Source organism: Stegostoma tigrinum, chromosome 40, assembly GCF_030684315.1.
Source record: "Stegostoma tigrinum isolate sSteTig4 chromosome 40, sSteTig4.hap1, whole genome shotgun sequence".
Taxonomy (NCBI): domain Eukaryota; kingdom Metazoa; phylum Chordata; class Chondrichthyes; order Orectolobiformes; family Stegostomatidae; genus Stegostoma; species Stegostoma tigrinum.
Window position 1 is genome coordinate 16,575,863 of NC_081393.1, and position 13,378 is coordinate 16,589,240.

The 13,378-nt window shown below is 45.5% G+C and overlaps 1 protein-coding gene across 2 annotated transcripts in view; it reads left to right on the forward strand.

The window, feature by feature from the left end:
• Positions 1 to 13,378, forward strand: part of LOC125448115 (phytanoyl-CoA hydroxylase-interacting protein-like) — a 59,093-nt gene extending 45,715 nt beyond the window's left edge. For both annotated transcript variants that reach the window (XM_059641105.1, XM_059641104.1), the window contains exons 4-6: positions 3,183 to 3,357; positions 6,749 to 6,866; positions 8,224 to 13,378. In XM_059641105.1, the coding sequence (XP_059497088.1) occupies positions 3,183 to 3,357; positions 6,749 to 6,866; positions 8,224 to 8,761 (831 nt within the window). In that variant the 3' untranslated portion in view covers positions 8,762 to 13,378. The remainder of the gene's footprint in view (positions 1 to 3,182; positions 3,358 to 6,748; positions 6,867 to 8,223) is intronic.

Here is a 13,378-nt window from a genome sequence, read left to right on the forward strand (position 1 = left end):
ATACAAAATACCATGCAAACATAGACACGCACGGGAATTCCTGGAGGCATGGTTCTCCACCTGTATTGCAATCAACAAACAAAGAATCGGACCCCATATACAAACTCATTCAGATCAAAAGTGGAAATGACACTACTCACCATAATAGACCAGACAGTATAAATTCCAAGTGGAGTAGAACAACTTTGCTTTATTGGAGACCTCACTGATGATGTCACCTAGCATGGTGATGAAATGTCTAAACGAGAACAAGCCAGCTCGGCAAGCAAGTCAACAACCTCACTTATATTTGTTATTGGACTCTGCATATTGTGGCTTGGTGACGATTGGTCACTACACAGGACCTTGGGCCTGGCTTGTACTGGATGTGACTGAAGAAAAAGAGACAAAACAGTGCCAAAAATATGAACTAGAGAGTGGAAATAAGTAATAGGTTGGTTCATCCCTTTAATCCTTAAATGGATGTGATCTTCAGTGATAAAGCCAATGTACATTTCTTATACTTCAGTGCCCTTGAGATGAGCATCTTTCTAGGTCATTTCGGAGGACAGTGAATTGCAGTGGGTCTGCAGTTACATGTAGGTCAGACCAGGTATGGATGGCAGATTTCCTTCTTTGATGGGCTACAGTGAACCAGATGGGAAGATGTGACCTACAGAGGTAAAGAATAAAGCTTACACCTAACCAGAAGATTGCAAAGGTGACAGCTTTATAACCACTGTTCCCTGAGTTCATCATTGTACCTAAACACAGACACCAAGTTGTTGGCTCAGATATGGCCAGCACTCCCTTCACAAGCAGTTGAGTGCTGATTTAACGGCAGTAATGAAGGCTATGAAGAAACTATTATCTGACAGAAAATGGAGCTCAGACTGTAATGTAAGATACGCTCTGCTGATTTTAATTGGAATTCAGAGTCTCCTGGCTGAGACACCTCTGCACACAGAACTGATCACACAGTCCTTCACGGGTCAGTGACAGGCTCCCTGCTTCTTTGCCTGGACCTCATTAAACAAAGCTGTATCAGGATGGTGCACCTAGCAGTGTCAAGCACTGTAACAAGGCAAAATGGCTCCATAATTTGCCGAAATCACAAGTGAAGATGAACTTTGACCAGAAGGACGGGGACGTCAGAATGATCGAAGAGAACAGGACTGATCTTGAAAGCTGGGATCATACCAGTGTGACACAGGATTCTAGATTTAACACTTGAAAATGAAGCCAAGAAAAGTCATTTGAATGTTCGTGGCAGAGATAATGGGAACTGCAGATGCTGGAGAATCCAAGATAATAAAATGTGAGGCTGGATGAACACAGCAGGCCCAGCAGCATCTCAGGAGCACAAAAGCTGATGTTTCGGGCCTAGACCCATCATCAGATGAAGGGTCTAGGCCCGAAACATCAGCTTTTGTGCTCCTGAGATGCTGCTGGGTCTGCTGTGTTCATCCAGCCTCACATTTTATTATCTTGAATGTTCATGGCAGTTTCTTTTCTTCAAACCTCAGCATCTGAACTGCTTTTGGGGGAGAGCACCCCAGATTTTAATGAAAACAAAGAACTGTGAATGCTGGAAATGTGAAACAAAAATAGGCATTGCTGCTGTGGTACCTTCTGTGGAGAGCAAGCAGAGTCTAGTCTGCCTGCTGTGGAAAAGATGACGTTAAACTTGAAAGGGTTCAGAAAAGATTTACAAGGGTGTTGCAGGTCTGGAGGGTTTGAGCTACTGGTTGTGGCTGAATAGGCTGGGGCTATTTTCCATTGCAGCATTGAAGACTGAGGGGTGACCTTATTTAAAGAAGTTTATAAAATCATGAGTGGCATGGGCAGGGTGAGCAGCCAAGGCTTTTTCTCAAGTAGGGGAGTCCAAAACTAGAGGGAATAGATTTAAGGTGAGAGGGAAAAGACTTAAAAGGTACCTGGAGTGGCAATTCTTTTCACGGAGGGTGGTGTGTGGAATGTGCTGCCAGAGGTGGTGATGCAGACAGTACAATGACAACATTTAAAAGACATCTGGATGGGTACATGAATAGAAAGGGTGTAGAGGGACATGGCCGAATGCTGGCAAATGGGGCTAGATTAATTTAGGATATCTGTCAGCATAGTCAAGTTGGGTCAAAGGGTCTGTTTCTGTGCTGTACAGCTCTATGACTATAACTCCAGTGACCATTCTTCAGAAGTGCTGGTAGCTCAGACTATTCACTTATTCCTTTCTCCCCAACCCCTGTTTTCAGAATATATATCACCTTTGCCTAACTACAGTTCTGAAGAAGGGTCACTGGATTCGAAATGTTACTTCTGCTTTCTCTCCACAGATACTGCCAGACTTAATGAGTTTCTCCGACAATTTCTCTTTTTCTTCCAGATTTTAAACACCCTTCAGTGTGTTGAAGTGCTTCTTGACACTGCCACCTGAAAAGCCGAGCTCCAATTTTCAGTATCTTTTCCCCTTTCTTCTAGGTTCCCCTCATCAAACGATATAGTGCATCTCAAACTATGTTGCCATTTCAACCCCCTTGATCAGACTACCCTGGAACCCTCTCTCTTGCTCTCACTGTACAAGTACCATGCATGGACAGAACACTGGCCACTACAGCCCTGTGCATTGATCCACGCCTATGCTGAGCAAGATACAGCGGTGGTTTACTGTTGCCTTCTACAAACAGCTGATCAGAAATCTCTGTCTCACCCGATGCACGTTGATCCTCAACCCACTTGGCCACATGATTGATGCAACATCCTTAGTTCTCAAGACCAGGGGTGGGAGCCAAACTCAGAGCTTCTGTTAAGAACCAGTGACACTATCCATCATGTCACTCGGACTTCTGTCTAGCCTACCACTTTGATCACCTTCCTCTCAGTCGTCTTAAGCATTAATGCACAAGCCGATTCTCTGCAAACAGTCTGTAACATTTAGCCCTCTAGATCCTGGTACCATTACAATTAACAAACACTGCATCTCCTCCAGGTACAAGATGTTCTTCAAAGCAGAGGTGTCCAATACCCCACTTGTGGTCAAGCCAGAAGCTGGGCAAGCAAGACTTACATCCCTTTGTACTCCAGCTGCCCAGTATTCAGGCCAAATTCGCACCAGTTTTTAGGTGCTGCGCATGTACAAATGGCTTATTCCAATATGCAGGGGTATTGAATCAGTGAAGGTCATTCTGATGTTCTTGGTTATTCAGGATGTCCCTACTAAACTGGTGGCCAAGGCTGTGGCATTACCGATGACAGTGCGAGGACACTGGTTCCTGAGCCCCCGCACAGAATACAGCGTCGCGGTCCAGGTCGCCATCAAGCAAAGCGATGGAGAATACCTTGTGTCTGACTGGAGTGAAGTGGTGGAATTCTGCACAGGAGGTGAGCACTTGAAATCAGACACCAACCGGTTTCCTTACAGGGTATCATTTTGTGTTTAATGGGATCTGGGTGACAATGGTAAGTGCTACTTTAGTTGCCCGTCCTTGAGCAGATGTAATGTCGGGAGTGAGGTCATATCAGATATAGAAGGAATGCTAGGACAGTCTGATGGGCGGAGGAGACACTGGCATGATAAGGCACATGGGAGGTCAGGAAAGCTAAAATTGTCTCAATTTTCATGCAAGAAGCCTGACTGATAAGGAGGATGAACTTAGTGCATTGATCAGCATATGGGAATGCTTTAATCACTAAAACATGGTTGAAGGAAGGGCAGGACTGTCAGCTCAACATTCCCAGATATACAAGTTTCAGCATGATAGCGTGGAATGTAAGAGGGCTGCAGCACTGCCTTATTGTTAAAGGAGACCATCACTGCTGTAATGAGGGAGGGTGTCTTATAAAGCCATTTTATTATGAGGCCATTTGAGTACAGCTTACAAAGAAAATAAAAGCCAGTCTCTTTGCTGGATTACACTACAGCCTTCCAACAGTCAAAGAGTGGTAGAGGAGCAAATCACAGAGAGTTGTGAGAGGAATAGGGTCCGAGTAGTACAGATTTCAACTTTGCTAAAATGAATTGGGTCTACCTTAGTGTGAAAAAATTAGAGGGGTGGATTTTTTAAGAGCATCCAAGAGATCATTTTGTGCTAGTACACAGGTAGTCCAACTGGAGATGGGGCAGTGCTAGATCTAATCTTAGGGAATGAAGCCAATCAAATGGTTGAAGTGTCAGTGAGTGAACAGTTTGGTGACAGTGACCATAACTCTTCAAATGACATCAGAGTTGTTACGGAAAGGGATAAAGATAGTGCAGAAGTTAAGTGTCTAAACTGGAGGAAGGCCAATTTCAATACAATTAGACAAGATCTGAAAATACAGATTGGGTGCAGCTACTTATAGGCAAGATTACATTTGGAAAGTGGGGGTCTTTTAAAAGTAGTATCCTGAGAGTCTAGGGCCCGCGTGTTCCTAAGAGTGAAGGGCAAGGATAGCAGGTCCAGGGAACCCTGGACATCACGGGATAACAACAGTTTGACAGGGAAAAAAAGGAAGCATATGTCAGGTTCAGAGCATTAAACACAGGGGAGGACCCTCAGGAGTATAGAATGTGTAGGAAGATGCTTAAATAAGAAATTAGGATGACATAGAGGGGCCACAAAATATCTGTCGAAGATAGAATTAAAGAATATCCCAATGTATTTTGTAAGTATATTAAGAACAAGAGCATTACCAGGGACAAAGTGAGGTCTATGAGAGACCAAAGGGACAATCTGTACATAGAACACGGGTAAGTTCTCATATGAATATTTTACATCCGTATTCACAAAGGAGAAAGACATTGCAGCTGGGGATTTTAGTTGGGATAGTGAAGTTCCAGAGTATGTTAAGATTATTAAGGAGGAGATATTAGATGTGTTAGCAGGCATAAGGGTGCAAAAATCCCCATGGCCTGATGCAATGTATTCCAGGTTACAATGGGAAGCAAGGGAGGACATTGCTGGGGTCAGGGCTGAGATATTTAATACTTTGCTGGCCACAGGGGAAGAGCCAAATCATCGGAGGATCGCTAATGTGATTCCTTTGTTCAGAAAGGGCAGCTGGGACAGCACAATTAGTTTGACGTCAGTGGCAAGAAAATTATTTGAAAAAATTCTGAGGGGAAAGGATGAATCAATGGAAAGGCATGGGGCTTATCAGGGATGGTCAGCACAGATTTGGTGGAGGGAGATCCTGTCTGAGGTTTTATTTTGAAAAGGCGACTACATATATTGACCATATATTATAGTGTAGTTGTTTACATGGAGTTCAGTAAGGCTGTTGACAAGGTCCCACACGGGCTGGTCCCAAAGGTAAGAGCGCGTGGGGTCCAAGGCAGGTTGGCAAATGGGGTCCAAAGTTGGCTTGCAAATAAAAGGCAAAGTGTGAAGGTGGAGAGTGTTTTTTTATGACGAGAAGCCTTTGATTAGCAGCGTATCACAGGGATATTGCTGGGACCCTTGCTGTTTGTAATGTACAGCAACAAATGGGATCTGAATGTTGACAGGAGAATTAGTAAGTTTGCAGATGACACAAAAAAAATTTGTGGTGTTTTTGAGCATGAGGATGATCTCAGGCCACAGTCTGGTATTGATCAGCTGGTAAATTAGACAGAGCAATGGCAGATGGAATTTAATCCTGGTAAGTGTGAGGTGATGCATTTTGGGAGATCTAGTAATAGGATATACACACACTGAATGGTAGGTCCTTAGGGAGTACTGAGGGGCAAAGAGCCCTTGATGAACAAGTCTAGAGATCCCTGAAGGGGCCAGCACAGGTAAACAGACTGGTGAAGAAGGCCAGGGCGTAGAAAATCAAAGCATGGTAGTCTTGTGACAACCAAATAAAAACACTGGTTAGGCCACGGATGGAATACTGCGTGCGGTTCTGGTTGCCACATTCTTGGAAAGCCGTGATTGCACTGGACAGGGTACAGAGGTGATTCATCACAATGTTGCCTGAGATGGAAAGTCTCAGTTAGAATGGTACAGAGACTAAATGTGGTTAGGATCTCAGATAGACTGGTTTTGTTTTCCCGGGAGCAGGAAAGGCTAAGGGGAGATCTGATTGAGGTACACAAAATTATGAGATGCATAGCTAAAGTGCATGCACCATGTCAGACATGTCTAGGACCAGGTGGATATGTTTAAGGTGAGGAAAAAGTGGTTTAGAGGGGATCTGAGGAAAATGCTTTTCACCCAGAGGGGGGCAGAAATATGAAATGCACGACCTGAGAGGCTGTAGGAGGCAAGTACTTGCGCAAAATTTAAGAACGAGCATTTAAATGCTAACGTGTGGTAGGCTATGGACAATGCAGGTAAGTGGGATTAGTATAATTTGATGTTGGTTGGTCAACATAGACATGGTGGGCCGAAGGACCTGTTTCGATGCTGTATTACTGTAATACTGTTAAGACTAAGTTCTATTCTGCAAATATTAACACATCTCCTGAAATACACTGTGAATATTAACACTGAGTTAGATCCGTTAAATATTGACTTGCCCAGAAATATCTGTGAACAATAACGGGAATAATCTGTAAATATTACATGAATATTAACAATGATCATCTGTAAATATTACACAGTTCCAGAGATGTACTGTGAATATTAAACATCTGCAAAAGACATTCTCTGAACATCAACAGTCACAAAGAAACATCGTGTGAATGTGAACACTCTGGAGTATATTCTGCGGATAACTTTGCAGAAATACTGAGAATAAAGTATTGATACACTTAACGTGTAAATGGTATTGCATGATCCAACTCCTGCCCTGTGAATGTATTTCCCAGATTATTCCACTGCCCATTTGAAACAATTGCTGGAGAAGGCAGAAGCAATTGCAGGACGGATGCTGAGATTCTCTGTCTTCTATCGGAACCAGCACGAGGAATATTTTGAATACATAAGGTATGTTTATACCTATGCCTAATCGACTCACACCTCTGAACACAGCCTTGCTGTCACCAACATGTCCTATTCCCATCTCTGTAACTCTGCCTGCCTCCTGCCTGCCCATGTCCATCTGCTGCAGGAACACTCCTTCGTGCCAGGGGTAAGTGCAATGTTTCAATATTCTCCTGGCAGGACTCGTGACTTACACAATCATAAAAAACTCTGCAGTTCCTGTCCTAACTTGCACCATGTCCCATTCGTCTGTCAGTCCTGTGTTCAGTGATTTACACAAGCTCCTCGCAGGGTCAAAGATAGAAATCATGGACCAATCCTGACCCCCAAGCACAGCAGCCCCACAAGTATCTACTATTGGGGTCCCATGGACGCCTCCCCTATCCTTTGCCCTGGTTCCTGGACAAGTACAGCTCAAAAGTAAAATTCTCAATCTTGTTTTCATCTCTGTCCCCAGCTATGGAATCCCCTTCCCTGCCCCACATGCCTCCCTGGTTTCTGTACTCCTTCACCTACCCTGATTTTAATCGCTCCACCACTTCCAGGATTGAAGCCCTGGAATTCCTACTCCGTGTCATTGTATCACTCTGCCTCTCTTTCATCAGTTAAATGACAACCTCTTCAACAAACTGTCAAACATCTAAACCCCATTCTCTCCATATGATACAATGTCAAATTTAGTTTGATTATATTCCTGTAAAACACTGACAACCAGAAGTTATTTTATGTCTCAGAGCAACATTATCAAACCAAAAATTACATAAAGGCCTGCAAAGAGATATTTTGTCAACTGATTAAATATCCTTATCCTTAAAATCTCCTGATCTGGTCAATGTCAATTTCCATTTAATTAAATTTTATTATGTTGAAGGTGGCATTCAAAGGGAGGTTAATGTTGTTGTAGTTATAAACCCATCAATTCAGATCCCAAAGTTTCAGCTGTCTTTTTGTGGCAGAATGTCTGGAAATGGCATGCTACTCTGTATCTAACCCCATGCTGTCCCTGTCCTGGTACTATTTAATGGGAACAGTGTAGAGGGAGCTTTACTCTGTATCAACCCCGTGCTGTCCCTATCCTGGGAATGTTTGATACGGATAGTGCAGAGGAATCTTCACTCTGTATCTAACCCTGTGCTGTCCCTGTCCTGGGAGTGGTTGTTGGGGGACAGTGCACGGGGGGGGTGGGGGCTTTGCGCTGTATTTAACCCTATGATGCCCATGTCCTTAGAGTGTTTGAAGGGAGCAGGTCTATGAAATGATGATCTGTTCTCCACCTTCTGTCGGATGCTCCTTATGTTGGGTGGGGTGTGGGTTTAGGGGAGGGGAGCAGCCACCTCACTTGCAGTCTCTCTCGTTTCAGGACACACCACAACGGTGTCATGCAGCCTTACCTGAAGGACAGCAGCGGCAGCCACGGCTCACCAGTGAATGGCACGCTGCATGGAATCTTCTTCAGCTGCAACACTGAGTTCAACACCGGAGAGCCGCAGATGGACTCGCCGTACGGTCGGATACGGTTCCGGGTAGACGCTGAGAAGCTCTTCAACCCCGGCACCAACCTGTACTTTGCTGACCTCTACTGCATGTACACCGCCTACCACTATGTCATCCTGGTGCTGGCGCCCAAGGGCTCCGCTGGCGACCTCTTCTGCCGTGAGCGGCTCCCCCTGCTGGACAGCGCCCTCAACCCCTTCCTGACCTGCACCCAGGACCCCGAAGGCCAGCTGGTCTTCCACCACGCCCAGGACCTCATCTTGGAACTGATTTACACCCAGCCGCTCAGCCTGTCCCTGGGCACCCTTGGCGAGATTGGTGGGCACCAGCTCATGAGCCTCTCCACCGCTAACGCCAAGAAGGATCCCAGCTGCAAGACTTGCAACATCAGTGTCGGGCGTTAGAGTCAGCGACGGCAGGGGAAATGGGGTTGGGGGGTGGTGAGGGTTGGGGGAAAATGTGTGGGAAAAGGGAGGGGAAAGGAGACTAAACCAGCATCAGAGCCACTGTGAATAAAACAGCCTTTTTTTGGTGGTGGGGGGGGAAGAGGAAGGAGGTGATCAGTGATTGGAATAGTCCTTCTTCCTCCCACCTCCACCACCCTGAAATATACTATAATTCCTTGTCACCCAGAGCAGAAACAGTCACGGGCACGCCATGGGGTCAGACGTATCAACAATCATTCAGAGACGTCTAGGTGGTAGACAGGGGCACTGAAGTGTCCACATCCATATGGCGCTAAGCTACCAGGCATGGATGTTCTCCCATTAGCACATGGGTCCACCTCTGTCCTAAATGTCAGGGTACCCGGTCTTAAGGCAACTGTGCAGCACAAAACACTTGAGGTGCCCTCGCATTTACACAGGGTGGTCAGCCCATTCACTCAAGAGCACAATGCAGACAGCACAATCGATCTCACTATTGAAGGTGACACCCCTCAACCGCCAATTTCCACTCTCTGCAACATCCTGTTCCCTTCTGTTCTTCTTGCGAACTTTTGAAATAATTTGAGCAAACATTCCAGCCATTGACATGTTCAATGTGATGAGCACAATGTAGCGAAGTCCCACCTCAACCCATGAGACTGAACGCACCACTTGTCCCTGGTTTTCCATTGAATGATGATATGGAAGATCAGAGAGACTCGCTTACTTACCAGGAGTTGTGCTGACCTGGGGCTGGATCTGAAACACCCCCCAACACCAGTTAGTCCCAGCCCATCTCCCTGTCAACTCTCCATTGCTGGCAGTCCTGGAGGATTTTTCATGCGAACTCCCTGTTTCCGACAAGCCACTTCCCTCAGTCTAGAGTCCCGCCTCTCACCTCTGATGTTTTTAAAATAGCAGGATGCTCAATAATTCAAAAAGACACACAATTTATGAAATGCCCAGGTGATTCACACGATCCACCACCACCACCGCCTCCCCCCACCCCGCACCATTTGTTTGAGGTCCAGGAGATTAACTTTCCTGTTCCTTTTCACACCACACTTCCCTACCTGCTGGCAAAATGTAGCCACCTGACAGAAAGGGCAATTCAATATGTGATCACGCTGAGGATCAAAGGAACTCGAGGAGGCCACTCAGCCCTTCCAGCCTGTTCTACCATTCAGTTCGCTCACACCTGGTCTGTATCTTAACTCTATTTATTCCCCAATGTTCCGAGCTCTTTAATATTCCTGTTTGACAAATAACCATCAATCTCAGCTTCAAAGTTTCCAACTGAGTCCCTGCCTCAATGTTCTTTACAGTTTTATGTTCCTCTTTGTATAAAAGACACACTTCCTGACATTAAAGCTCAGTATGGCCTAGGTTTAGTTTTAAAGGTTTGCCCCTTGTTCTGGAATGAGCCCTCCTGCCTTCAAAGGCCACAGTTTCTCTCTATTGACTCCCTTGATCACCTTGAAAAATCATTCAGCAAAAGGCAGGTTCTCACATAACTACTGTATGCATTAAATAAATGCTGCCCCATTCCTGCGACCATTTATGACAACTACTCACTTGGCAGGGCTGAAAGGAAGAGCAAATCGAATTTTGGGTCACCCCAGTGGGCCCAGCACATCGAGCAGCAGGTTGGAAGTCCAATAGCCAGCCCCCATCGCTTATTAAACGGGGAATAGCCCAGGATGCCAAGCCAGTGAACTGTAGAAATGACAGAGAGAATTCTATTGCATGTGCGGTGACAGAACAAATTTGAATGGAAACAGGGGACAGTTATACCAGGGGTTTCCAGTCCAAAACAGGCATCAGCAAAGATTGCAGTTAATCTTTAGGGTTACTGTCAGACACTGCCATCCAGTGGCCACAAATGGATGTACCTGCAACTTAATCCCATAACAACATTTGCAGGTAAAAAGCTGGGGGCTGATCACCTCCTGTGGTGGCCTTGTCCACCCTTTACCAACTCACATTTCCTTTGCACCCCCAAGTGCACCTTTCCTGGTGTCCCGCCCAATAACTATACGTTGCTCCTGACCAATATTTATCCTTCAGCCACCAGCAGCAGAAACAGATCTAGTTACTTGATGATTATGTTGTTTGTAGGAGTCAGCTATGTGTGTTTCTCTCATAACAACAGTCACCACACATCAAAAGCTACTTCATGGGTACGAAAGCGCTTTGGGGAATCCAATGATTGTGAGAAGTGCTATACAAGTGCAAGTCTTTTCTCGTCTGCCGTCTACCATCTCCTATTCTCCACACCATCCACTCTGTGCATATGCATCTTGTCTGTGTATATCTCTCCCCCAGTCCTCATTCCATTGATTCTCTACCATGTCTTCCAGTACCCCTACACCTGGCAGCTGTGGCTCCACACATGCTCCCTCACCACCAAGTCTTTGCCTGGTTTCTGCTTCTCGAAACACCATCTCCTCCCTGTTCCGTTCCCTCCACTCGCTCTCTAAATCCAGTCAGGAAGGAAGCAAGTACACAGCCCAGTAGTGTGTCTGAATTCTAAATGCATCCTCCTTTCATTCTCTTCCTCATGAGATTATATTCTATGCTCAGAATTCCACAACTTCTTGCATTGGGCTTGGCCACGAGGCTGGACCTTGTAAGCAAAAAGGCTGGCCGAGCTATCACCCATTCAATCCATACTGTTCAAGCCTCATGTTGGGATGGATGTCAGCCTTTAGGGTTCATTGATCAACAGTAACTTGCAGTTGCAAGGTGCCTCATAGGAGTACTATGAGATGGCAGAGATGAGCGCAAAGCCAGAACAGAAGATACCACGATGGGCCAAATGGTCATCTTCTGCACTGTAGCATTCTACAGTTAGGACACGTGACCAAAATCTCAATCAAGGAGCTGCCTTATGGAAGGGGAGCAAGGTAGGCAGGTGCAGCAGTGTAGGGAAGGAATTCCAAAGCTCACCACCCAGGCAGCTGAATGCACAACAGCCAATGGTGAGCCAAAGGAAACAGTGGGAGGCTGGAAACAGAGATGCCAGGGGGTCATGGGGCTGGAGGAATAGTGGTGGAGGGAGCCAAGGGTTAGAATTTTGAAACTGATCTCCTCCATAAAGTAACAGTCATCAAGAAACAGCAATCCTCGCTGCAAAGCGTAGGCAAGATGAGAAATCAGAAATCAAAGATAAGATGACATAAGTCTGTGGAGACTCAGGAAAAGAGTGAGACAGAGTGGAAGGGGGTGCTTTGAGTATTAACATAATGAATACATAAAGTTGCTGGTTGGACGATAATCTCATGCAGCACAAAAACATGTTAGGAAAGAAAGACCAGAGACTTGTTTTGCCCAAGAAGCAGGTGATACTGAAGGACCTGCTCCAGGATCATCCCAGAAAGTCCAGGGATTAAAAGCGAAATTCCAGGTCACTACTGTGAACAAAACTGAGAGGAAAAAAAAAAGTTGGTACATCCAAAAAATGTGTGGTTTTCAGAAATGAATTCCTGGAACACTTTCACCTATTAACCATATAAAGACAGGGGTGATGAGGAAGAGGCTGCTTGATCTAAATTCATCCATTGACACTGGAAAAGCAGAGTGCTGAGAGGACAGACCAAAGATGGGGTTGGGATGGGACAATGGGAACAATATGGCAAGCAACATGTCCAATCAGTTGGCAATCAGATTTCCAAAGGCCCTCCTGAAATAGTATTAAACCTTGGGTCAACAATCACTTGAATGATGAGTGTTGCTCCAACAACACCTGAGAAGTTCAACACCATCTAGGACAAAGCAGCCCGCTTGATTGACACCACATCCACAAATATTCACTCCTTCCACCACTGATGCTCAGCTGCAGCAGTGTGTGCCCTCTAAAGATGCAATGCAACAACTCACCAACTGTCCTTTGAAACTACCCTCCAAACCCACACTTTCTACTACCTAGACAGCAGATGCACAAGAACAACACCACAAGCAAGTTCCCCTCCAAGGTACACACCATCCTGACTTGGAAACGTATTGTCGTTCCTTCACTGTCACTGGGTCAAAATCCTGATACTCCCTCCCTAAGAGCACTGCGTGGGTTTCCCTTCAACACAGGGACTGCAGCAGTTCAAGAAGGCAGCTCACCACCACCTTCTCAAAGGTCAATTAGGGATGAGCATCAAATGCTGGTCCAGCCAGCAACGCCCACATCCCATATCATACTTTTACAAACCCACTCACACATTCCATCCTATTCAGGGACTAAATCCCGAATGTGACGACCTTAATGGAACTAATGCTGCCTTAGGCTAGACTGTGTGGGGAGTTTAGGATGGTCCAGTAAAGGCGGGGAGGTCTGTTCAATGTTTAAGTGTCAAAGTAATTGCACCATACCGAGGCAGAGGAGTGACAGGCAGCTTTCACAAATCCGCAAAATGTTTTGCTTCAAACAGTTCTTCATGTTAGCCAGCTCCGTTGTGCATGAAAAGAAAATTTAATGCTGTGTTCAGGTGAATCTGTCTGCCTGTTGCAATTTGTGCTATGTGTTTCTATGCAAGCTAATATTATCAAGCAGAGCAAAGCTTGTGCTGCACGCAAAGTTTAAACTCAATAAAAGCTTCAGCAAAG